Source organism: Falco punctatus, assembly GCF_963210335.1.
Source record: "Falco punctatus genome assembly, chromosome: 3".
Lineage (NCBI taxonomy): Eukaryota > Metazoa > Chordata > Aves > Falconiformes > Falconidae > Falco > Falco punctatus.
Genome location: NC_137582.1, coordinates 97159363 through 97184607, shown reverse-complemented (window position 1 = coordinate 97184607; position 25245 = coordinate 97159363). Strand labels below are relative to the sequence as shown.

The 25245-nt window shown below is 39.3% G+C and overlaps 1 protein-coding gene and 1 long non-coding RNA gene across 3 annotated transcripts in view; one reads left to right on the top strand and one right to left on the bottom strand.

The window, feature by feature from the left end:
• CAP2 (cyclase associated actin cytoskeleton regulatory protein 2) overlaps window positions 1–25245 on the top strand; it is a 68554-nt gene that overhangs the window by 13245 nt on the left and 30064 nt on the right. The window contains exons 3-4 of the mRNA XM_080378241.1: window positions 1596–1696; window positions 19034–19111. Coding sequence (XP_080234367.1) covers window positions 1596–1696; window positions 19034–19111 — 179 coding nt within the window. The remainder of the gene's footprint in view (window positions 1–1595; window positions 1697–19033; window positions 19112–25245) is intronic.
• LOC308060041 overlaps window positions 1705–25245 on the bottom strand; it is a 61231-nt gene continuing 37690 nt past the window's right edge. For both annotated transcript variants that reach the window (XR_013926570.1, XR_013926571.1), the window contains one exon: window positions 1705–15109. This is a non-coding gene — a long non-coding RNA (uncharacterized lncRNA). The remainder of the gene's footprint in view (window positions 15110–25245) is intronic.

Sequence of the window (25245 nt, the reverse complement as noted above, 5' to 3'; positions counted from 1 at the left end):
CACAGCAACTGCAGAGTTGACAGTCTTACAGAACGGGTCTCTCTTTCTTTCTCTCCTTTAAAACCGACACTCAGCCAGAGTGTGACCTTTTCTAAGTCTCTAGTGGAAATGGAGATATATTGCTTTCTTCTACCATGACCCTCCCCCTAAAAGGCCATTCCATAAATAGAATTATTACAAAAAATAACCTTGGCTTTTCAATTAATACTTTTTCAGAAACAACAAAATAACGAGGAGGATGGGAGAACTGTACCTTCACTGTTTTCCTAAACGGCATTACAACAGCAGGATTGCAAACTAATCATTCAATTGCTCTGCATGGCCCACAGCAAATTCTAATAAATGCTCCTGGGAGTTAGCTGTATTGAATAGCAAAAAATAGCATAGTTGCTTTCTAGTTTTGCATAGGACAATTGCCATTTGGTGAACTGCTATTTAAAACTCTGCTCTAAAGTAAAAGGTTACAATGATTCTCTTGGAGACACACACAGATTGTGACAAAGAACATAAATGGGCTTTGGAAAGCATCTCCACAACTAAAACCTTTTGTACACTTGGTCATTTGAGGGGTTTACACACAAACACTTAATATGGAAGAAAGCCCAGAAATTCCTCAGAATTAGAGGTGAGTGACATCAAAAGAACAAAAGGAGCCTTGAAATCCTGCCTAGCTGACTAACTACATGTTTTTTTCACACAGGCCATTGCAAACTCCAATTGCCAGAGCCTTTCTTTTTTCTGTCAAGGAGCCAGATGACTCTTGTGGAATAAAGAGGGCTTTCAAGATTATGAATTTGGACACAATTGTCATATAGTGCCAAAAAGTTAAAAGCAAACTCGCTGGGGAAAGCCTTGTACCTCTTCAGAGCAATCTTCAGGCTTCATTAATGAGGGAGAGAGGCTGGGAAGAATTTTAACCTTGGTCTCTCAGATACTACAGATGCCATAAATTCACACATGCATCACTCATGCTGGACCTGGCAAAGGTTCTGAGGCATAGACAAGACCAGAGGATATGTCAGGGAGTAAAGGGAGGGCTGGAAAGCGTCCAAGGAAAGATTACTTTTGCTGTCTTAAAAGGTACCACATAAAGCCATTTAGAAGCCAGGTGCATAAGAAACTGTGTCTCATCTGCATTTTCTGATTGTCCACTTGATTGGGAAACTGCTGTGTATACCATATAGAAAATAGAATTTTTATTCCTCTGTTGGAATGTATAGAATATATATATAGTAAATGGGATGTGTCATCTAGAAGACTCATTTGAGCTTTCTTTATCCAGCGACAGTTTTGCAAGGTCAGACAACAAAAGAAGGAGATTACAAAGCCACGTTTCACTGCATAAATCCACTGTCAAGCCAGTCTAAAGTCTCTTATCTTACTGGAAGTTGAATTGCTTGCTATTAAAAGCCACCAAACAATACAAAGATCTTCAGGAATGCGTGGGTGGTATAAAAATCAATGAATATGGCAGAAATTAAGTTAGAGCAATTTCCCCTGTTTCTATGGTATTTCTCCTCCATCTGCTGCAAAGGAATGTCCTATGCATTATGTACTTTATGAACTCATTATAATGGAATGCTCTTCTTTTATAGGCATAGCACCATATGTTGAAGCCTTTGATAGGCTGCTGAATGGAAGTGTTGCTGAGTTTCTCAGGTACAGCAAGATTCTTGAAGGTGACGTGAAGACACATGTGAGTATTTACTCAAACTTTGTCACCGTGATATTAGTGTACAAGTCTTGGAATCTGTGTGATCATCTCTGATTGCTGAGTAGAGGAGAATCTTAATAGCAGTATTCTGAATTATTAGTTCTTGTAGTAGTAACAACCTGGAATGACACATTGAGGATAGTTGGTTCAGGAAGGGCAAAAAGCTGTATGGATTCATAAGAAGAGACTGCTCCCCTTCTACAGCACCAGAGGTTGAGGACCATGGTACACAAAATATTTAAGTATTCTCAGTCACAAGCAATCTGAATTGTCCTGTTGGCCGCTAAGCCCTTTGCAGGACAGGGACACAACTAGAACATGAGTCAACAAACGAGTAGCAAACAATAGGTGGGTCAGACCAGTGATAACTTCTTGTGGTTGTCTTCTAGGCATGTGTATCATCATTCCAATTAATGTAGAGATTTTGTTCTTCGATTGCTTGTTTTTATTACTCACACCTTTTTCCTTTGGAACAACATAGCAAACTAAAAAATGAGTATGTCATTTAAATGACCTTTTTTCCACTTATGGCACAGAAAGGAAGTGCTACGCTATCATTTTCATGATGAAATTACTTTGGAACCTTATAATATCTTTTGATAAGAGCTTGTTTGTTTAATTTTATTTTTTAAGCCTGTCTTCTCTAAAACTGGTGGTAATAGAACGACAAAGGATGGACTCATCTTACCAACAGCTTACCAATATAGATTTTGCAAAAAAACCCCACACACAAAAGAGCCAGGGTCAGTTTGAGCTGTGTGTCCGTTTGAGGAGTGTGAACCTTTTGACTTTTTCTAGGAGAGCCATGCCGTGAGGCCCTTCTCCATGTGTACATTTCCCAGTTCATTGCAGTTGCTGCTCTACATAACAAACACTGTAGCCAGAAAAACATGCAGTCCTACAAGCTGCTGGGACTTACGTTGCAAGGCCAGCATAAATATTTTGCAAGACAGCCAAAGTAACCAGTCTACTCCCAGAGCCAGAGCTCCGGGATTATTCTGTGAACTGTTTTCTCTGTGGTGTTATATGCTGTTGTTGGTAGGGTAGAGTTTCTGACCTAGTTAGGCCTAGAAAACTGGAGGGAGTAGGGCGATCAGGAAATTCTAGAGGATCTTTGTGTTTCTAAGGAAATACTGTACTTCCTTTTTATTTGAAAAAGCTTTTTCATCTTTCACAGCTATACTGTAAGCTACAATACATGTACATTGTTCTTAAAAGAAATTAGGGGAAAATTAATAAACTGGGGCGGGGGGAATTGTCAGCCTAGCTGAACAGGCAGTTGCTCCCCAGAAAGGATCAGTTCTAGCTTTGGTTATTATATTAATTAGACACCATTATTTTGCAGGTGATTTCTCAACAGTCTAGATCTGAACGATACAGAAATAGCCTTAGTACCAACACTAAGCAGGGAAGAAAATTGCATGTAACATTCTAAATGACTAAAACCTTTTTAATATACGCTGTCAATGTTTAAATCAGTAAGTGTATTAATTTATGCATTTGTCACTATTTGATACTCATAGTTGAGTCTATGTAAAAGGTTATTAATAATTTATCTGCCAAGTCTGTGGATAGTCCCTAGCATATTGTTGATAATAGTGTAATCCAAACTGGATAAGGAGTATTTGTTAGGTCTATGAGCTTAGCCATAAACAACTTTTCCTTACATAAAGAAACCAGTGATTCTGATCGCAGCCTACTAAATATTCTGAAATGTTAGATTCTGAATTTACAACATGAAGCAGACTGTGGTTGCCTTATGCTCATGCTTATCACTGAAGCAACATCTGTGCTTTACCTTAACAAGTGGAACAAGGAGTATTTTTCTTCTGGGTGTCTTATAGACCATGTGTCCTCAGCATTATACTTGCAGCTGCTGTCTCTTTCACATAATGAGCTGAAGGGAAGGTTGTATTTTATTTCAAAAAACACCTGTTGCCTAGAAAAACCTCACATACCTGACTGACCAGAATGGTAATATGAGAGAAAGAGAGACTTCATATTATGCTAAAGAAATGAGGGATTTAACAGGATGTGTTTCATGCTGATTGCCGTAAGGATTGTGTGGGGTTTTTTTCTAGCAAAAGGAAGAATACAGCCATAATTAATATCGGTTGGGGAGCCCCGTTCCTATTTTTTCAGCATACTGAACTCTAAATCATCTATTGAAAGAGAAGAAAATAAAAAGAACAAATAGCTAGCTCCTGGCTCGTCAAACACAGCAGCACGGTGGATTTTACAAAGATTAGTTTATCAAAGAAGAGTTCTGCTTAGACTCAGTCTTGAGAGTTGCATATTTCTCATTCCAATTACAGTACCTGCAGTGGTGAATCTCCGAGGTCAACTGCATTAAAGAAACTAACCACTTTTAAAAAGACAGAATGACTAGGGTTTTTACTTCACCTATTTAAAACAAATTATCCTAAATGGCTAAGATGAGATCCTTTTCCTGTCCTGTCACTGTGGAATAAAAATCTGGTCGTTATATGGCAATTTCTATGAAATACAAAATTCCCTACAGGCAGAGATGAAACCATTTTCTGCTGTCCGTGTCATAACTGTAGAGCATGTGAAGTCAGGGAAGGAGTGAGTATGGCCAGGACTGCTGCCAACCAGCTGTCCCTGGCCCGACATACCAGTGTCTTGGAGGCTGTCACCAACTATTACAGGTTATAACAGCCCTCAAGCTGACTCATCATGTGTGCCAACACTGAACCATTCTTCTGTCAGAATGAGGGAAATTCGAAAGCGGTGTAAAATGGACGGTGAGTCTAGATTGTAGGCACTTCTCTTACATCCAGCTGATAGGATAGCACTGGCTGATCGCTGGATCACAGAGACCTGAGTCCCATCAATGCCCAGATGCATCCGCCGCTACAGAAAATGTGCTGAGGATGACAAAAGGCTGCCTGTGGAAGAACAGTCTACCTTCAGATTGTGTCCCAGTGATGAAGCTGGTCAAGCAGGTTTGATGGGCTGTTTGCCCTGTCAAAGCAAAGCAAGCAAGATTTTAGAAGGCCAAGGAGCAGGTTTTTGTGATGTGTTTATTATGAGCTTCTTCACGTTGTTTTTGTTTATGTGATATCTCAAGCAGTGGAATACTTTGGCTTGAGTTTGAATAACGTACCAGATGAGACGTAATGATAAGAAGAAAATGTACTCGTTCTACAAGAGAGGACAGATAACATAAAATTTCCATATTTTAGTATTTTATGTGGAACAGAGCAGAGCAGAATTACAGCCTTCCTGTCACATAAACTAATACTTGCCATTTTTTTTTTTAATCGTTATTTGTAAAAGTCTTTCAACCTTTCAACCCCACCGGTTGAAAGAACAGATTGTCTGAGTGATTCGGTTATGTTCCCTCTTCTCTCATCCAAGCTCTTTAGCTTGGAAGGGAAAACTGTAGAAACACAGTGCCTTTTCCCTTCCCTCTTCCATCAACTTCCAGCTGCTGCAATGCAGAGCTCAGACAGACAACCAGCTCGGAGCATACAGAAATAAAATGGCTGTCAGTTAGCTTGCTCCTTACTGGAAGAGAATTTAGATAGAATTCATTACATGTATAACTACACGAACAAGATAGCACAGAGCAGTAATTCACAGCGTGTTATCCAGTAGGCAGGGTTCTTTGTGTGCATGCACTGATTTGTTATCGTCCTGAGCAGGGGAAGCAGGGTTCACCCCACAAACGTTGGTCATATGCACGTACCCACAGGGTTTCTGTTCCTTATCTAGTATATGAAAGCAAGGGCATTCTTCTCTCCTCCTTCCAGGCATAGCCCATGTAAAGACAGACAGACAACTGAAAGCAGGAGTTATATGCACTTTGCAAAGTGCAGCTCCGGTTTGGCCTGTCAGTGAAGTTAAAAAATCCTAGTGTCCTCATTTTTTCCGAAAAGTAGTTATTACACGTGAAATAGCTGTGTCTTTTCTTTTCTTGTGAGAGACACTGAAGAATTAGCCAATGACTTTCATAGCCCTGAACTCTGAACAGGATGCGCTGCTGTCTGCGATACACCAAAAAACACTTTTGCACTTTATCTCAGCTAATCTAAACAGACTATCAAACCCATTATTTGACTGATTCCTCATTAACAAGGCAATTTGCTTACAGGGCAACAGAATGCACAAGTGTACTCTCGTGTTCATCTTTTGTGCCCAGAGGCTGTGCAGTTTTAGGCATTGTGTTGAAAGTTGAATTGAGCTCAGAGGGGAGGATGATGTCAACATGCCCGAAGAGAAGCTTGCTGTCAGACTGCCTTTGCATTTCTGTGATAGGTATTTTCTGCTACGTGCAATAAACACCAAACCAAGTAGCTACTGCAGGACTGGGAAAAACAAAATACATTAAAAAAAAGAATAAAAAGACAAACATTTTTTATAGCATACAAAGTGCACTCAGCTGAAAGAAAGAGACTAATTGTAGAAAACAGTACAGCTATCCACCAAAACTGAAGAAAACCACAAATAATCATCAACTAAAAAAGCAACTTTGGAAATCTATCAATATTAATGTTGATTTTGTAATGCTAATTCAACTACATTTCTCACCTGTATGTGTACTACAAGATACTTCCTAACAAAAGCAATAAAGAATGTTAGCTTTTTTTAATATGTCATTATTTTATTTTAATATGACAAGAGAGATGGAAATGTAATATACACAATGTAGCCAAGTGGTAGCATTTTTAGGAGCTTTACAGCTTTTGATTGCTCTGTTCCAAAGGATGACTTCACTTGTGGCCTAGGGATTGGATCTGGCTTCCAAACCAAGCAGGATTTATTGGGTCAGGTTCAGTGGTGTGCAGACGTGGTTGCACCTGTCTGACTGTAAGACACCTTGTTGGGAATGAACGTGGCTCCTGAGCATGAAGAACCTGTCTGTTGCAAGTCTAGACCAGCACCCCGTGAAAGAGTGGGAGTTTTTCCATTAATTTGGATGGGGGCTGGATGAGGCTGTTAGTTTCTTGACACCGACATTGCAGGAAATACCCCTTGCTTTTCTTTTTATTTAAAAAGGAAGGAAGAGACAAAAGTCTAACAGACTCTATTGAAAAATACATGCCGTGGTGGCTGATACTGGGCATTTAGTTGTGTATTGCTGGCATGAGAAACATGCACCTGTAAATTTAGGGGGGTGGGGGTGGGAATATATGAGAAGGTTCCATATGGCATTCCCTCAGTCAGAAACATAAGAAATCAGAAACGCAAACAGTCAAAGCTGTCAACGGTTCTTCATAACCTGTTTTCATGGGGCTTCTTTGCATATGGAGTAGTTCCAGACTAAACCCCGAAGTAGCTGTGTTGATTTCAGAGTGGTGCAGATGATCAGGAACCATTTTATGGGTAAGGGTCTAAAACTCAGCCCCTGAAAGCAGGGGTGATACCTGAAGGTGGTCACTCAGTACGGTGGGATTTTCTGATCTCCAAAGAATGCCAGGGAAAAGGTATCGGAATGATTTGAGTGGGTAACCTTATGTGGAATGGGAAACCAAAGAAAACTCCATCATGTTTGCCCAAGAAAATGTTAAAGGATAACTTGCTCATATGAAAAAATTCCAATCATGAAGGGCTTTTTTAATTGACCAGATGAATTCAGAATAATACTCAATCACTGTTCAGACTAGATTTAAGGTCCATGTTTTACCAATTAATTTAATTAATGATTGGAGCAATTAATCAAGGCATACAATATATTTTCAGCCATTTGAAGTCTAAACCAGAACTGATCACATGCTGTAGCTCATGCTAATTTTGCTATCCTCTACAAATTCTTCATTGAAGCCCTTTAAGAGCAAAATTGAGTCTACTGACAGGAAGTCTGTTTTTCTTAGTGGTTTTCCAGGAGAAGTAGTGTATAGAACTAGAGGCATGTGTCCCACAGGTTGAAAACCACCGTGTCATCTTAACCAAAAATCATAAGGTGATAAAATTACATGGCTAAATTAGCCAGCTAAATGATGGGTAGCTTTAGTGTGTGGACCAGCTGCACTCACCACCACAAATACAGTGTGAGAGTGTCTCAAAGAGCCTGTTGCAAAGTCATGGCGTAGGACACTTGTCAGTGCAAAATTGGGAGCAACTTATTAGGAAGGATTGGAGACGGAGAGTTGGCAGAGATCCAAGGCCCATGAGGAAGCCTTGGTAAGATAATCAGACTTTTAACTTTTCTCGCTGATGCAAAGCAGTCCAGGATTGGGAGGGCACAGGCGGCAGTCATCTCAGGCGTTCAGCCTCAGAACAGTAAGGTCTGTGGTTCTCACAACACTAATTTCCAGTGAACCACTGGCAAATTAAACCATCTTGATCCATCAGGAAGACCAAGACAGGGGAGCAGATAGACACTATCCCTGCTTTTGTCACCAGCATGAACCTCTTGTGACTGAAAACTCTCTTTGCTGGCATCAGTGCTCATGGTTCCTGTATCTCTTGTGAAGAGTTATGAGTTTTCAAGTTGGAATAGTAACATTGTTTAAGCACATCTATTTCAAGCTGAGAAATGCACATCCATGAATATTCTTTTTTTTTTTTTTTTTTCATTCTTTTCTGTTTTGGGACACATATCTCCCATGCTTAATTGATGTCATTTGTTGCTACAGGCTACGAGCAAATCTTTTATTAATTTTCAGTCTCATTCTTTCTAAAAAGCACGTGCACACTCTTTTCACTCATCCTGCCTCCCCATCCCTGACCTGCTTTTATTTTGCTAGTTGGTGGTTGCAACTGTTTTGAGTGTATAGAAATGCTGGGCTTGGAAACTGAGAAGGCTGTTCACTGCAGTCAGCAAAAAACCAAACAATGAGCTCAGAATCTGGCTCTTCAGTCAGTTTCTAGCAAAAAGAAGTTCAGTGAATAATGAGAATTAAGCCACAAGGGAAACCAATGTGCGGTTTGAATGTTGTTTTAAATAAGCTGGGAGTGCTGTCAGGAATGATGAGGGTAGAATGTGGCCACAAATGTGTATTGCCTCTTTCTATTCAGTATGAATTGCATGATCAATATGGCCAGATTTCTGAATATTGAAGAGTCCATTAGGATAGATTAAACCATGTCATGTCACTGCTAACTTCTGTTAGTCTATTGACATCCATAAATTGAACTATATTTTTCCATAATTAATATGAACTGCAAAGCAGTTTAGTTTTTGCTATTTTGTTTCTTAAGTTTAATTGTATGTTTTATTCTAAATCCCAGAGCTATAATAAAAAGATTGACTTAGGATCTTGAAGTAGATCTTTGAGGATGAAAAATTTCTTTCTTGTTGCCCCAATCCATGTTCTGTTTAAAAAACCACCTTAGGTCAGATCTACTTTTCAGTCATTACTGTGCATGTAGATAACTTTGCCTTACAGAGAGGCTGAGGTCCCCTCTCCAAGTAAATGTAGCATTTTGGTATTTAGCACCTCTGAAAAGTAAAGCATGGTTCAGGTGGGAAGAAACCTTAAATATCATTATAGATGTGTCAGATTTAAGCTTTGAACTTCCTTCCACGTTAGCACATTTTAGTCAGGTTCTGTGATTCTTCCAAGGTGATAAAATTTAAGTTACGAGGAAACTAATTCTGGCTCTTTTAGCCTTTGAGTTGCTTTCAGGGCGTTCAGTGGGACTACTTGCAGGATGAGGTGGGCATTGTCACCAGTTGTCCTGAAATGCATGACAGGCAGAACATACACAAAGCCATCTCAATGTAAAAACCTATTTATCCAAGCTCTCTTTCTAAAGATAGTGCGATTTCTTAGAAACCGATGGTTCTCCAGTCTTTTTATCAGGGCATCTGGTACTTGTCGGACACGGAAAGTCAAATCAGCTGCTCAGCAGGGTGCCCAGTGAGCACTGTTAGGAGAATATTGATGAAGCTATAACCTCAACAAGTGCTGTCACCTTTTTAATTTACAGAAATAAGCATCTGAACTTCCTAGAACTTGTATTTGTTAAATCAGGGACACATGAACGAGATCCTAAAGCCTGTGAAATTGTAAAGCCTGTTCTGAAATTCCCTTAGCATGGCTTTGGACCTTCACTGAGAAGGGCTTCTGAGGGAATGGCTGAGGATAGTGAGTGGGGCTGCTTAGCAGCAGACCTCGAGGGCAAAACAGCCCATCAGAGAAATGACTGGAGTGCCTGCAGCCAGTGCAGGCAAAACCGTGATTGTACAGATGACAAGGAGACCTGCAGGTCCCTGAGGTCTCTGTGGTTGTCTGATGATGCTGGTTTACAGTGTTTGTTCCATGTAGGAAATGTAGGTTTGCCTTTTCACGGGGAAATGAGGTCTCCCCACAAATAATTCCTTGATACAGGCAACCAGGCCCTCCAAAGAACTCTGAACTCAGATGTCCATGGGGGGGAATAAAAAAGGAACCTGAATTTAAAATACGGTTGATCTTGATAACAGCCAAAGTTTGGACTTTCAGATGCTTTCAGAGGTACAGAATGTAGCTCTTAGTAGAGGAGGAATAGTAGAAACTAGAAGCTTTGAAAGTCTGTGAAACTTTACTGTTTCTGTTTACACATTATCTGTTCTCTAATGAAATCCTGAAGTGAGTTGGTTTTCTTTTCCCATCTCTCTTTGAGAAACCTGCTTGCTTTTGCAGGCTGCTCAGGATGCAGAGCTAGCTGTAAGAGCTCTCTTGGGAAGATAGTAGCTAACTTCCAGAAACACCTGTGCAGGTTGGGGCGCTTTTGATCTACTCTCCTTAATACTTATTCAAAAACAGTTACAACTTTGCCATGGCATAACCTTTGGCATGTGCTATAAAGGATATTCCCCTAACGTCCTTAGGTAAATTAATTCCCCCCTGGAAAATTGTATACTTTCCTGAGTTGTCATTATTTTACAGTGTTAGCCTTTCACCTCGGGAGTCCTGGGGACGAATTGAAGGCAGGTCAAAACCAACTGATCACTATTTGCTGTTACTCATAAGAAGTTACTAAAAGCTGTTTACTGTTACTAAAGCTCATAAAATATACTGTGACACAGTCTTTGGTTATTAGAAACTCCAACCAACAATGGTGGCGTAGTATAGATTCTAGTGATGTATCCTCTGCGCTGTAGAGAAGCCATTCATTTTTAAAATGTTTTTATGCTTGTCCTTAAAATATTTGGCTGTTTTTATCAGCTGTTTGTTTCTATGATTATTGCTAATTCCATATTATAAAGGCAGCACATGACAGCACAAATTCCACACAGCTGACAATCAATTTTGGGGGTGTCCAGTCCATAGATAAGCACCAGGGACTAGGAGATCAGGTGTTGCAATGTGCCAATAGCATCTTCTACTGATGTGGAGGCCTTTAAATGCAGATCCATGACTGTGTGCTGTGCATTGAGGCAGCTTTGAAATCTCCAGCAGGTGACTGACTCTTTGCAGAAGGCAGCAGTCTGCAATGTAAATGGCAAACTTGAATTCTTGAACATTTTCCGAACTGTTCAGGAAAGAATGGTATTGAAAACAAAAAATCCCTTTAGTCTGTAAATTGGCCACATCTTCAGTAATGTGTAGACTTTTAGCACACAATTCTCAGTATTTTTCTATGCTGAATCTTCTGGAATCCTTAACTATAAATACATTACATCTGTTTATGGAACTTCCATGTAAAAGCTGAAATGAACAGGGGTTAACAGAGTTGCAGATTTTTGGCTGTTGTAAAAGAGATTCATGAAGGATTTGTGAATCTGAAAGAGACAAAAGGAGCCTGAGCTTTAGGAGAGCATCAGCTGGTTAACAGGTCTGGTCTGGACTTGCTCTTCTTCTCTGGTGGGTGGAGGTTATTAGAGAAGTTTTGGGAGAACATGATCACCTGCTGCTTCACTTGGCAATAATCAGTAGCTGCAATGGCCCTGCAGCCAAATATTTATATCTACTTGAAACAGTGACAGACTTCTTCTACTACCAAGATTAATAATTAATTATTTAACAAAGCTGAAATTTGAATAGTATTCATTAGGTTTTAAAGTTAACAGTCCTTGAGATCTATCAGAACAATTCATGTCATCCAAAACTGGGACAGCTTAGAGGAAATTCTGGAACACTGGGGTAAATTTTATTGGTTCAAAAGATGCAGAACCTGTGTATTTTTTATCTAAGGCAATAATTTTGTAATTAATGTAAAAACAGCTGTTGTGGCTTTAAATACCCCTTTATTCCAGTACATCTGTACAGTTTGTTTCATATGGAGGATAAAACGGCAGCAATGATTTATCCCAAACAATTCTGTCTGTCTTATGTCATTAGCACTGAAAGATCTTTAAGACCAATGTGATTTGAGCTCCAGCAGAGGTAAGAGCTCTGAGTAGTTTAGGTCACAGTCAAGCTTACCAAAAGGTAAAGTTAATGAATCTAGTGTCCTGGTTAAACCACCACATCTCGATACAGATGCTACTCGGAAACAACAAAGAAGTAATACTGGCTAGCACTGTGCACAGTTACATGACACAGTGTTTAATACACTGGCAGATATAAACAGCTGGAGAGACCGGCACTGATATAACCTCAGATTGGTACTGAACAGACAGTAACAATGCTGAGAAATTTGAGCAAAAATTCCCTAATATAGACATAGCCATGGAGGCTGAAAAACGCTAAAAGAAAACACTAACAGAGGACAGCTGATTGGTGGTAGTTAAATGTATCTGTCTGAAAATAGAAAGGAAAATATCTGGGGTGCTTTCTGGCTCCTTCAAAATCAATGGCAAATCTCCCATTGACTTCAATTTTGACTAGAATTTCAACCCTGTTTTCTGTGTGGACCAGTAAGAGAAAGGTGACAGGTTTTTGCTTTCTTTCCTTTTCCTTTTCCAGTATAAAAAGTGCTCTGTTTGGAGAACTGCCACAGACTTTTCAGCATTTGGCCCAGTTTTAAAAAAACCTCTATCAGCCAATTAGCTGTACAAAATAAATAGTCTCTTCAGCTGGCCTGAATAGTTTCTATGGCAGCCCCATACTTAATCTAAACTCTATTCTTTTTCCATTTCTTGCTTCTCCTTTCCAGCCACCAGCCACTTTGCCACTTCACTTTGAAGAGGCTCTTCAAAGCAAAATTTAAAAGACAAACTGTTCCTCTTCCTCTGGCAGTACTGTCCGTTCTAGAGAAAGATGGGTGTCTTTGCTCATAACAGTGAAGCTCCATCTGTAGTTGTCATTTGCTGTCAGTCATTGGTGTCTTTTGCTAAACCCAAAGGACCCAAGATTACTTCTGCAGAAACTGCAATGAGAACTCTGGACCATTAAATGCCAATTTTTTTCCTTCATCTCCTCTTCACTATTTTTTTTTCCGAAGTAAGTCATAAAGTGTATTTTAGAAATCCAAAATGTATATAGATCTGTATTTGGATTTGCAAATTATCACTGTTAATGTTAGCATGTATTTATATGCAGATTTGTATTACTCTCCAACTACAGAAGTCCGGTGGATTCTGATATTTACATTTTGCTTTTGAGTGCTATGACTCTGAGGAAGAATGTTATTAAATATAATAACATTCGACAAATTTAATATTATCAGGTCAATAGGGTAATTTTCTTGACTAAATTTCATTAGGGAATCCTTTTTTTCTTTTACTTCTATTTAGGTTTTTTATTTTTTTTAAGACTGAATTTACTTGTAACTCAAGATCTGAATGCACGTGCCTATTTCTTCTCGTAGTTCACTCAACCGTTGTCACATAAATAATATTTATATTTATTACCACTTGGATACCAGAGTGATGGACAACTTACACTGAATAAAACATTTTAAATGAGAAAGAGACCGATCCTAAGATCACATCTGCTGTAGAGAACTGAACTTTGCCAAAGCAAACTCGTAGTTTAAGCTTCGGGTTCATTGCATCTATGTCTGCTCTATCTGAAACAGGGCAAGTTTGGGTGGAATCCACACTCACACTGCTTCAGACAGGTCAGAGGCATTGTCACTGTTAGACATCTCTCACAGAGCCTCTGGCAATTTTTCAGGCAGTGGCTTCCGAGAAGTATCAAAAATCAGCATTGTGTTGTGACACAGCAAGTTAAACAAGTTGCTGTTAAAAAGATGATTGCTAAATACGTATGATTCCCCCATCAGCTTTTGCAGGCTTAACTGCAGAGGGGTCTTCTGTGCCGTTACTGCGATGGCGACAGAGGGGACCCTCACGGCAGTCAGCCACGGGTTTCAATGGAATTGGGCTGACACTGCACAGATGTCGGAGTTGAGCTCTTTCAACCATGTCAGTCACCTAAGTCAGCTATCAAACACACCTGAGGTAAAAGATTAAGACACTTCATTCCACACTTTACTGATGGGGAAACAGAGGTGGTGAACGGAATGCCACACAGTCCCGGCGTGCAGGTCCACAGTCACAGGCAATCTCCTCCAGCCTCTAGAACGAACTGCTAAAAGCAAAGTAGGAAGTGCTTTGAGGAACTTGCTGCCTTCAAAAAATTCCCCTCAACTGAGGAATCTGTCTGATGATTGCTGTGTCCATGCATAATCCCAGAAATGCCAAAAGGATTACCCAAAGTTTTTAGATGCCAATTACCTGTTGCTCCAAAATATGCCCATTTCTACCTGCAGGTAGACCAAGTTTATGGTCTAGGTTACTCAGATAAATTTACTCATGATTCCCCTCCATGTTTGACACTCAGGTTTCATTATTATCATTCATAGTAACTGAAAAAGTTTCAGCTGATACATTCTATGGCAGTCTTTTTGTTGGGAAAAATCCACCCACCCACCCCTCCCTGGTCCATTTTCACCCATTAATCTTCACTGCATGTGGGGTCTAATGAAAGAGTCGTCTCCCTATAAGAAAGACAGTGCTGTCTGCTTAGTTAGACAGCCTGCCTGCTGAATACAAGGAGGTAGCAATGAAGTGTCACATTTCAAAGACTAAAAGAAAGAACTGGAATGGTGTTAGACTGAACTAATGCATTCTTAATGAGAAAGAAGCTCTTCTATTACTTTGATGGGATGCATGGAGAGAAGTACCACATGCTCAGATATAGTAAAACTCAGAAAGCCATTTTTAATGCTGTTGGGGAAGGAAGAAAGTTAATGTGGCAGAAGTCTTCTAAAATTCTGCTTGTAAAATGCAAAAGCTGTGTTCGTGTGATCCGTTGATTAAGATTTAAATTCAAAGGTGAGGGATGTGAGTGCTCGGATCCCTACACAACTAAAAACTTTTGGGGCTGGATAAATTTTGGGCATATAGCACAAGACTTGCAATCAGTATCTAGTCCACTGACTACTGAACATTTCCAACATCCTATAGTAAATTTAGAGTAATAATGAAATGCAAAAAGCCACACCTTTAATGCACCAGAAGTAACTCAGAGTGTCACCAGTGGTTTGGATGCCTTCAATAGCAGTTGTCTTAACAAAGCTCCCAGACATCTTGAGAAAGTGGCCTTGGCCACACTGCAGTAAAGAAGGAGGAGTAATAAACATACAAGAGTAATACAAGAGAAGTACATCCTGATTCCACATCCAACAGTAGTTTTAACATCAGCCAGATGAGCAAGACACATGTATGAGGCATACTCAAGGAATGTCAGTCTTTTAGGGTACATCATCCAACAGTCTGTCTCCAGCTCTGACCAAATTCCAGTGCTTCAGCAGAAAGAGGTGAAATATCAGACAAGAAACCAGTTGTTATTTTGTACTCTGGAGTGGAGAAAAAATTCCTCCTCAGCCTACACGATGACCAGTGGGAACGCAAAGGCATGGATTTAATGCAGTGTAAACAAAGTGCCAAACAGACACAGTTTTCAAACCTCATAGATGCTACCAGCTCAGTATATGTACAAGAACTCACAAAACAATCTTAATTTTCTATGTCTAAGAGCATTTTGCTCATGCTTATGATCTGTTGGATCAGCATTTAAAGCACTATCTTAAAATAATGCTGGTCCTTTGTAGGAATTTGGAAGACCCCTTCTGAACGTCACTTTTTGAATAGCTGGAAGTCTTTTAAATTCGAGACTATGATTACTCATGACCCAGTTTACAGATCTGTGTGATCATTGCTGACACTACCATTCTCTTCCTTCTCTGTTACTCAACATTCCATATGAGAAAAAAATCATCATATTCCTTAGCCAATGTGTTGCTAAGCAAAACAAGCGAAACTTAAAATTTATCTTTCTGTGACAGATACTCATTGCTCTAAACATCCAAATAGGTTTACTCTGCATGAGTTCTGATTTAAGCTCATCTTTATTTAACACAGATGACTAGTGCTTTACACAGAATTCTGGAGGATGTCCTCTCCAGTGGTACTAACTTCCGTAGCTCTACTAAAAATGTTTTGCCACATCCACTGCAGAACTGCATAAGCTCTTTTCATAAAGCTACCTTCCTGGCTTGTATACTCACATTTTCTAGTCTTCAGCTTCTCTAATTAACTAAATCTGTGTTTACATCCAAAATTACGCGTTGTTTTAAAGGGGCGGGAGGGGGAGATGACTGCTAAATTTTATCCTATGCATATGACTTGTGCCAACAAAGTTGTCTTACTCTTCTCAAGTGATGAGTGAGTCCTTCTTGACATTAAAACCTCCTAACTTTGTGTTGCCCATGAATTTTATGAGTGCACACCTAATTCTTGCTATTAGTACACTAATAAACATATTGATTGTTCCTAAAACTAACCCCTGACAAATACAACTGGCAACTTTCCTCCTCTCAAATAACACTGTCTGTAATATACCCTGTTGTTGTCTCCATTTATCCAGCTTCTTATCCAACTTAAGAGTTTTTATACTAATTTGCATAGTTTCCTATGAGTACACTCAATAAGTGTTTCATATAATATATAAATATATTAGATCTGACACATTATTCTTGTCTAAGAAACAGAAAACTCTAAATAATCCCCAGAAATAATGATTTTAACCACAGATAATCTCATTGTAACTTCTCCCATTTTTAATTTTCATGTGTTTTTAATCACTCATTTCAAATCTGTTCTAAATGTGCACAATGCTGAAGTCAAATTAACAGCCATGAAATCACTTTATACACTTTTTCTCCCTCTTCTTGGACATATTTGACCAATCCATCATTGCATACTTCTTTCACCTGGTACTATCTCCAATTGATATATATTTAAAATCTTTTCTACTTATGCTTCCATCTGCCAGTGTCTTCAGTACTCTAGAACGAAAATAATATGGACTAATGATTTTGTCACAGTAGGCTACATATATTTGACTTCCCTTTCAAATGATGTAATTCCCGTTGATTTATCATCATTCTACTTAGCTATCCTTTCAATATCTTCATGTACATCAGCTTCCTTGAAACTAGGGAAAAGCATTTATTCAATAACAGGTAACCTATACATCAAAAACAATGAAGGCATGCCCAGCTTACCCTTCAGGTCATTACCATGGCCTCATTTAATCACTTTATTTCTTTATTGTTCTGGTAGTTAAAAAGATACAGCTTTGTTTTACTTTTCTGTGCAAGGTACAGTTCAACACGGCCTTTATCCATCATTCCTTTGCTTCTGTATTTTATAATGCCTGAAAGAAAGTTCTCCTTGATAATCGAGATCTATTCTCATTCTTTGGGCATTTTGTACCTCTTCCTAGTACCTTTCTTTTGTTATTTATTCATTCAGAGACTCTAGCTCCTCCCTACAATTTCTCACTCCTGCCCAGCATGCATAGATTATTTCCATTCTTAATGTAAATCCATCCTTTCCTGCACTCAAATCATTAAATTCCTCAGGCCAGTCATCTTCATTCACTGATTTTTCTATTTTCTAGAAGTTTGCCATTCTAAGACACCAAGCCTTAGCTATAGATTTATTTTTGTCAATCTTGCAATTTAAGAAGAACCAAATCCATCCATAATCACTTCCTCCTAGAACATGAGGTTTTGGTCAGCTGTTCTGCAAGATCCTCCTTACACAAAAAAAAAAAAAAAAATAGCACTCATTTTGTTGTTGTATGAATTTCTGAACCAAAGAGTCAGTCTTCTGAAATGTCTAAAAATATCTAAACCTTGTTATTATTGATGGTATTTACGTCTATGTCTGGAAAATTTAAGTCTCCTACATCATACAATTTCCCTTATTACTTATTTCTTCATCTATTTATAGAGATGATTACCCTCTTCCAAATCTCAGCCTGTCAGACCATAATATCCCCTTCCCCGCAAATACTGTCCAAGTTGGGCTCTTTTACTGTCTTCCTTGCAGTAATTTTCATCCTAACAGACTATGTTTTATTCATGCCGTTACATTTTAAGATCAGTAAACACAATTTGGCTGTTTTACTTTGCTACAATTTCAATTTTCCTGACTTTTCTGTATTTTAAGTTGCATCCATATAGGCCTGTGTATAAAATTTCACTGTTTTCTTTTTAGATTGAAGAAACCCCAAGGAAAAGCAGCATGAGCTTCCCCACTCTTTCACAAAGTGATTATAAATGTACCTATTCATATTAGATTAACTTAGCAGCATTTGGTTTGCTTTGGTTTTTATTTAGCAATATAAATCACTTATGAATAGTTGTTTCCTATACCAGTAATGCTTTCTCCTACTCACTGCGCATCCACTTGAATGAGGTATAGGTGGTACAGAAATAGCAATTAGATTCTAATCAAGGTACATAGTTCATAATGTACGGAAGATGTGTTGTGTTCAAAAACACCAAACAGACCAGAAATTTGAGCAGTGGGGAACACCTGGGAGTGCAGAGATTTAGCTCGCATCCACACTGTTAGCATGTAAACATGCTGTCAGACGCCACTTTAACCCAAATTCTAGAGTTCTGGAGGGGGAAAATTGCCCAGAAGTCTTCAGCCACCTTCAGCTAAGATCTCTCATAGCCATCAATCTTAGGATCTGCTCACAGAGGACAGGCAAGGAATGAATTACAGCGTAGCCCCTCAGCAAATACGCCAAGCTCAACTCTTCTTAAACATCACTACAGTCTAAGTTACTGTTCAACAGAAAGTTTACAGGTTGCTGTTCTCAGCAGTGATAAGTTGTTATCATGCGCTCAAGTATAAACATTGCCATTAAAATCCCTAGACATTCTCTGAAGTGTTAAAATTAAGTCCTCCTGTGACTAATCTTATAAATGATAACCAAAAGACTGCATATCAACTCATTTCTCCCCTATCTGAAGATAGGGAACTTTAACCTTAGACTTCAAAAAAATTTATAGCTAAGCCAAAACTGTAATACATTTCTTCTAGTCAGCATTGCTGTGATTTAGATGAGAAGCAACAAGAAAGATCTGAGCTGTCACACTTGACTTTGAGCTGCCAAGAAGAGGTATGGGGGGTTGCAGGCTAAAGTTTAATTTATATTCCTCCTTTTGTTACAGGCAGAGATGGTACGTGCTGCTTTCCAGGCGCAGAGATCTTTCCTGGTGTTAGCATCTCAGTGTCAAGAGCCTCAAGAGGTAAGAAAAGTGACCTAGCATTTCAAGGAGCAGTGTATTAAAAAGGCTGTGTTCCTGTGAGTTATCATCCCTGCATCTGCTTTTATTTGTTACTTTATTTATGGAGTGCACTTAGAGGCTTGCTTTCAGTTTTATCAACAAGGTGCTGCAATAATCAGAAAGCCATGGTTCAGAGTTAAGAACTTTTTCTGTACCAATATGTATAAGATCATTGAAGAAATGAAAGGAGGTTTCCACTTTATGGCTGTAAGTGGTATCAGCGTTTCTGTGGAAGGTGGAAATGCCATGGAATAGAATGGCTTTTTGCTAGGACCCCAGGGATGCTATATGACAGACTTTGAGTTCAGCACATAAGCTAGTGAGAGAAAAATCAGTACTAGCCTGTAGACTCAATATTCTCCAAGCTAAGGTCCAGCTTAGGCCAATTCTGGAAGAAAGGCAAAGCAATTTGTCAAGAAAATGCAAAACCTATTTATATCAAGTTGATTTATGTACTTATTTTAGTGGCAAGTATTTAAATTCTCCCCTCAGTTAGAAAGCTCAGGGAAGATGTGGAGTTGCTATGAGATCTCATTTGTAGGTTCTAGTGGTCCCAAGGTTTTGACCAGTAGCACTGTATGATTCCTGGGTACAGTAGTCATGTAGTTTTTCAGTGGGACCACCCGCAAACCTTCCTTTCTGGAGCGTGCAGAGAATGAAGACTTCACTTGCACAGTCTGTCCATGGTCTTCAGTTCTTTTTCCCCTAGCTCACTGCTCCATAGTTCATTAAACTCTGTATTTTCAAATCAGAACTCTCTGCCGCTGCTGTAAATTATTGATTTTTTTTCCATCATTATTGTTCTTAGAGACACCATTTAGAAGTTTTTCTGATCAGTATGTTTTAATAGCAAGGGTACTCAAGGTAAAGAAAAAAAAAAGAAAAAAAAAGCGCAGATATTCCAGGCGAGACTTTAGATTTATAGAGTTCCAAGCAAGAGATCAGTTGTTTTTCCAGCTGTCCCTGATCTCAGAGAGTAAAAGTGGGTCATGACTCACAGAGAACAGGCAAAATTCCCATTGGTACAGGCCTCAAGCAGTCATTTATATTGGCTGTGAATACAATCGCACCCAGTGGCCCACAAAACCATCATGCTCATAGATAAAGTATTCCCCAGTGAACAGTTTCCAATGGCCGATCATGTAATGCAATGTTCTGAAGTGGTGGTGGTGTCCCAGCTCCGGTAAGGATAAAAGCTGTGGCTCACTGTTTGGCCTTCTGTGCCGATGTGCTATAGGTATGATTTTCTCTGCCCTTCACATGAGAATGGCAATGGCTTCTCCCCACTTTTACCTTTACAACCTTCTGACCTCAAGTCAAGCTTCTGAGATTTTTTCAGCTGTAAAGTTTAGAAATTTTCATCTTAAAAATGGCAACAAAACAAGGAAAAAAAAAAGTTAAAAGAGATTTTCCAGCAGTCCAGAATGACAGTCACAGAGGCATTAAGAAAAGTAACAAATAATAAAAATCTTGTCATAAACATCACCAGAGCTGGCCACGTGTATCCATATGTCTTAGTTGCACGTTATCAGGCTTGCATAGATTTCTGCAACTTGTTGAAGGCAAGAAAGTATGCTTTTATCATTTAACTATCTTTTAGCACCAAGCAAATGCCACATGATATGTATGTACATGTCATTCTGAAGTTAAAATCCCAGGAATATTACAGACTTAAGTTTCTTTCTCAGTGAGAACAAACCCAGTCCAGTTACTTAAGTTTTGTTAACATAAAGCCTGTTAGGTACACATTTTTTATAGGCATCCAAACACATGTTGTTGTTCATTCTTTTTCTCTTTTTTGCACATATTTTTTGCACAGATTTCATCTATACTACAGACAGACCTGAAAATAACTGAAGGCTGCCTATTCTGTGGAACTTAACAGTATTTTCCACCGCAGAGAGTGATGCTTCCAGGCACTAGGCTTTTTCTATCTCCATCTCGATGGGGGAAAAAAAAAAATTATTGTAAAGCCAGATTGGTTAACCATTTTGAAAAATCTGGTTTTCACCAGCTAACCCAGGAGCAGGAGAGAAGCAGGGGTCCTCCCCCCAGCCCCCCAGGACCTTGTTGATGTGATGTCATCTGGGCTCTGGTTGTATTTATAGCCTAGAGCCACAGAGTCAGTGTGGAATCCAAACAGGAAAGCTAATCATTAGTGTATCAGAATGCACAGAGTAGAGAAAAGCAAATGAAGATGACAGCATATCTATAAATGCAAGAGAAAAGAGAGTAATTCTGTCATTCAGCTGTCTAGACTGTTTGCTTTATAATGTAAAGCTGTGAATGAGCCAGTGAGTTGCGATTATGGCATAGTAGCTTTGTAGACATTCAGAGACAGCGGTGTGGAGACTGAGGGGATTTACTGAGTTCCTGTCATGTTGGGATGTCATACATGGTGCCCTTAAAAAAAAAAAAAAAAGAGGGAGGGGAAAATGCCCTGGAAAAATAAATTAGCTCAGCTCTTGCAGCTTACAAACTAATGAATAAGGAATTCAAACAAAAAGAAAGCTCCTATATGTATAATAATCCTTAGATCTTTTGTGCTCAGCAAAAAAAGAAATTTATATTGTACAAAAAGCAGTATTTTTGCCCCTCTATGAAAATGGTGAAGCCCTAGTATTCATTTAGCTCTTTAATTCCTGCTGTGAGTCACTAGCAAACATTTTCAAACAGTTAAGCTTGCGGAAGTTGCTTTTGCAGGGTTTTGCTTCTTGTTATTAATGTTGATATTTTTTCATTTGGAACCTGTTGCAGTGCACAGTCTTTATTATCTGTATACGTGAAAATAGTAGGAGCTGGGAAGGTAATTCCAGCTGGCATACCAAGCTAGCATCAACTGCAATAAATTACTTCACAGAGAGCATGTTCTGTTACTTTTTATGGTCATGTTCTATATTTATATATGCAGTGGAAGAGATCACATGACAAAACCACCGGTTGATATTCCTGTTTGTGTATGTCCTAGCTAATGGCTGCTGGATGCAGGCTTATTCAGCAAGATGGGGTTCTTCAGTTCATCCACTTACTAGAAATTATTTTCTGATGCCAAATTTCAAACATTAAAGCAAAAAAATATCTATTATAAATTGTTTACTATATATGAGATAGTACGGAGAAGATGGAGAAGGGAAAATAAATAAGCATATTGCTACATTCTGTGAGAAGTTGTTTAAAAAGGTATTTTGAGACCATGCGTTTGCATGTTGCTTGGGCAATTCAGAAGATATTTTTTAAGATAAACCTCCACAAAGCATTATGAAATAGTTTAGATCTGAATTTTCTATTCCCCATAGTCTAAGCCAAATACAATTCTGATTGAAACATTATTATTTTATTGTATAATAATCTTAAAATTTATTAGTGTTCCTGAGCAAGTTTATCTGTTTAACAATTTTTTAAAAATTTATGATCATGAATACTAACGTATGAGATCACTGCTCAAAGTCACTGTACTGAATTGTTTGTAAATGGCATCTTACATACTGTCTTGTATCTCTTTATTAGTTGTTTTATTTCACTTTAAGAGTTCAAACAATTTTAAGAGTTGCTTTGAGGTCATGAGTAATCCATGAGTTCCTATACTGGGAACTAGTTAATAAGTTATTCTGTGAATCAATGTAAACATATCCAGGATGAGCATACTCGTGATAAGAAGTACGACAAACAGATTTAAATGACAGATGCAGTTCAGACTATAAACGATTACGTAGTTTCTCATTAAAAAAAAATGAGTTTGTACAACTGCCAGAGCTCATGGATTTCATTGCTAACATTGTGCAGACAAACATTCCAATTAAACACCTAGTTTAAACATCCAGATTCTGCACACAGGTGGGAGGAGAGGGGTGGAAGAAGGGGAGAACTAAAGGAGAGCTTTCCCTTTTCTTGCAAGAAAAGGGAGAAAAACCACTGAAACCCAAGAAACTGTATTTGAAGTTAGACTTAGGCACATGAGACTGAATCCTGAGGTTTTTAGTTTTTTATACTCAAGCAAAAAATGTAGAATAGTTGTGGCAATTTCTTTGAATAAAGGACTTATTCTCAGAATTTTTATATAGAAATCAAAGATGAAGATTTACAGTTCTCTACTCTCTGTCAGTGTAGGATTGCTCATTTTTTTCTCCCTTCTATTTTTAAAGTACTTCAATAACAGGACTCCAGGGACTTCTTATTCTGCATCCTAGCAGGATTTGTTTTATAATTACCTTGAGTTGCTTATATCATTCCATTTCTCACTACTTTTCCTCATACCTACTGGGATCATTCCTACTGTTTTCTAAAAATATGAAGAGCAGGATACTCCTCTCCTCGTTAACTTATTACTTACTTAAGCAAAAGAGTCTGAGCCAAGTTTTGCTGCTGTTCTACTTGGTTGTCTGTTGCAAACCTGCACCTCTGTATCTAGAAATAGCTTAAGGAAGAATTTGGTTCAGTCCTTTTAAGGTCCTCAGGTCCCAGACTTAGAGAAGGTGCCAAGAGAGACACGGACAGAGCCTAAGCTCCAAGGGCACCCCCTTCCCCCCTCCTGTTCTCTGAAACCTTGCCAGACTGTTGATATATTTCTGTTATCAGCAAGCCTACAACTGCATGCGACATGTGGTCACAGCCGCAGTGATGGACCAACTGACAGTTTTCAGTCGCTAGCCTGCTGCCTTACAGTGTTTACAGGCTCATTTTTGGATATTGCTGCAAACTCCTACTCAGTTTCAGGTCCAGATAGCCCCCTGACACCTGTTATCTCATAATTTTTTCCCAAAGGCACTCAACTGCATTAAATCAGCCTCAAGCTCATTATATTTTCTGATCATAGAATCATAGAATTATTCAGGTTGGAAAAGATCCAACCATAAATCTAACACTGCCAAGTCCACCACGAAACCATGCCCCTAAGTGCCACATCTACAAGTCTTTTAAATCACTCCAGGGATGGTGACTCAGCCACTTCCCTGGTCTGCCTGTTCCAGGTTTGACAACCCTTTTGGTGACGAAATTTTTCCTAATATCCAATCTAAACGTCCCCTGGAGCAACTTGAGGGCATTTCCTCTTGTCCTATTGCTTGTTACCTGGGAGAGGAGACCGACCCCCACCTCCTGCAGCCTCCTGTCAGGTAGTTGTAGAGAGCCATAAGGTCCCCCCTGAGCCCCCTCCTCTCCAGGCTCAACACCCCCCGGTAGCCGCTCCCCATCAGCCTGGTGCTCCAGCCCCTCATCAGCTTTGTTGCTCTTTTTCAGACACGCTCCAGCACCTCAATGTCTTTCTCATAGTTAACTTCTGTAGGTATCCTGGCACTATTTCACCTTCCTCATTTTTGTTTACCAAACCTCCCAGGTCAATAGCCCCTGCAATAAAAAGATGGATACATTTGAGATTCAGCTCTGCCCCAGGGGCAGTGCACTCTGCCATAAGAATGCCCAGAGACGCCTAGGGATGCAGGGAATACAGAAGGAATCAGTGCTACATCTCCCAGCCTGTACAGAAGAGAAATAGAGCCAGAGATGCACGTTACTGCACACCTCTAGACTGGCTCACATCAACAGCACCAGGCACTGACTCTCCAGCGGTTCATGTTCTGTGCAAGAACCAGGCTCCAGTAAGCAAAGGCTCCCTGCACTTGTTTACACCAGTACGTCTATACTTGGACTAAGAACAGCATCACCCCGTAAGGAAGACATTATCGAAGATGATACTCTAGCTCCTCATCTGACATACTTGCCAAGCAGCTCTGGGGATCCTACAGACTCTTATTGGAATTCTGCTGTGTCCCGAAACAATGTCCTGAAATCACCCTGCTGTTTTCAATCCCTGTAGCAATATTCATATTCAGACTGTACCATGTGAGATCCCACTGAGCTATGCTGATGTGACACTCCCTTTCCCATTAAGTATCACATTCTTTATTTCTACTAAACACAAATTCAAACCAGTACACTTCTTTCTTTGTGCTGCACAATTGTTTCCCGGGATTTCGGGACTGTGCCTGATCTTCTAAAAGGGAAAGTACTGGGGATACAGCTGACTGAAAAGCAGGGCTTTTCAGTTCACGGGTTATTTCAATTTTTTCTAAGTTTACTGTGGTTTAAATCATACCACA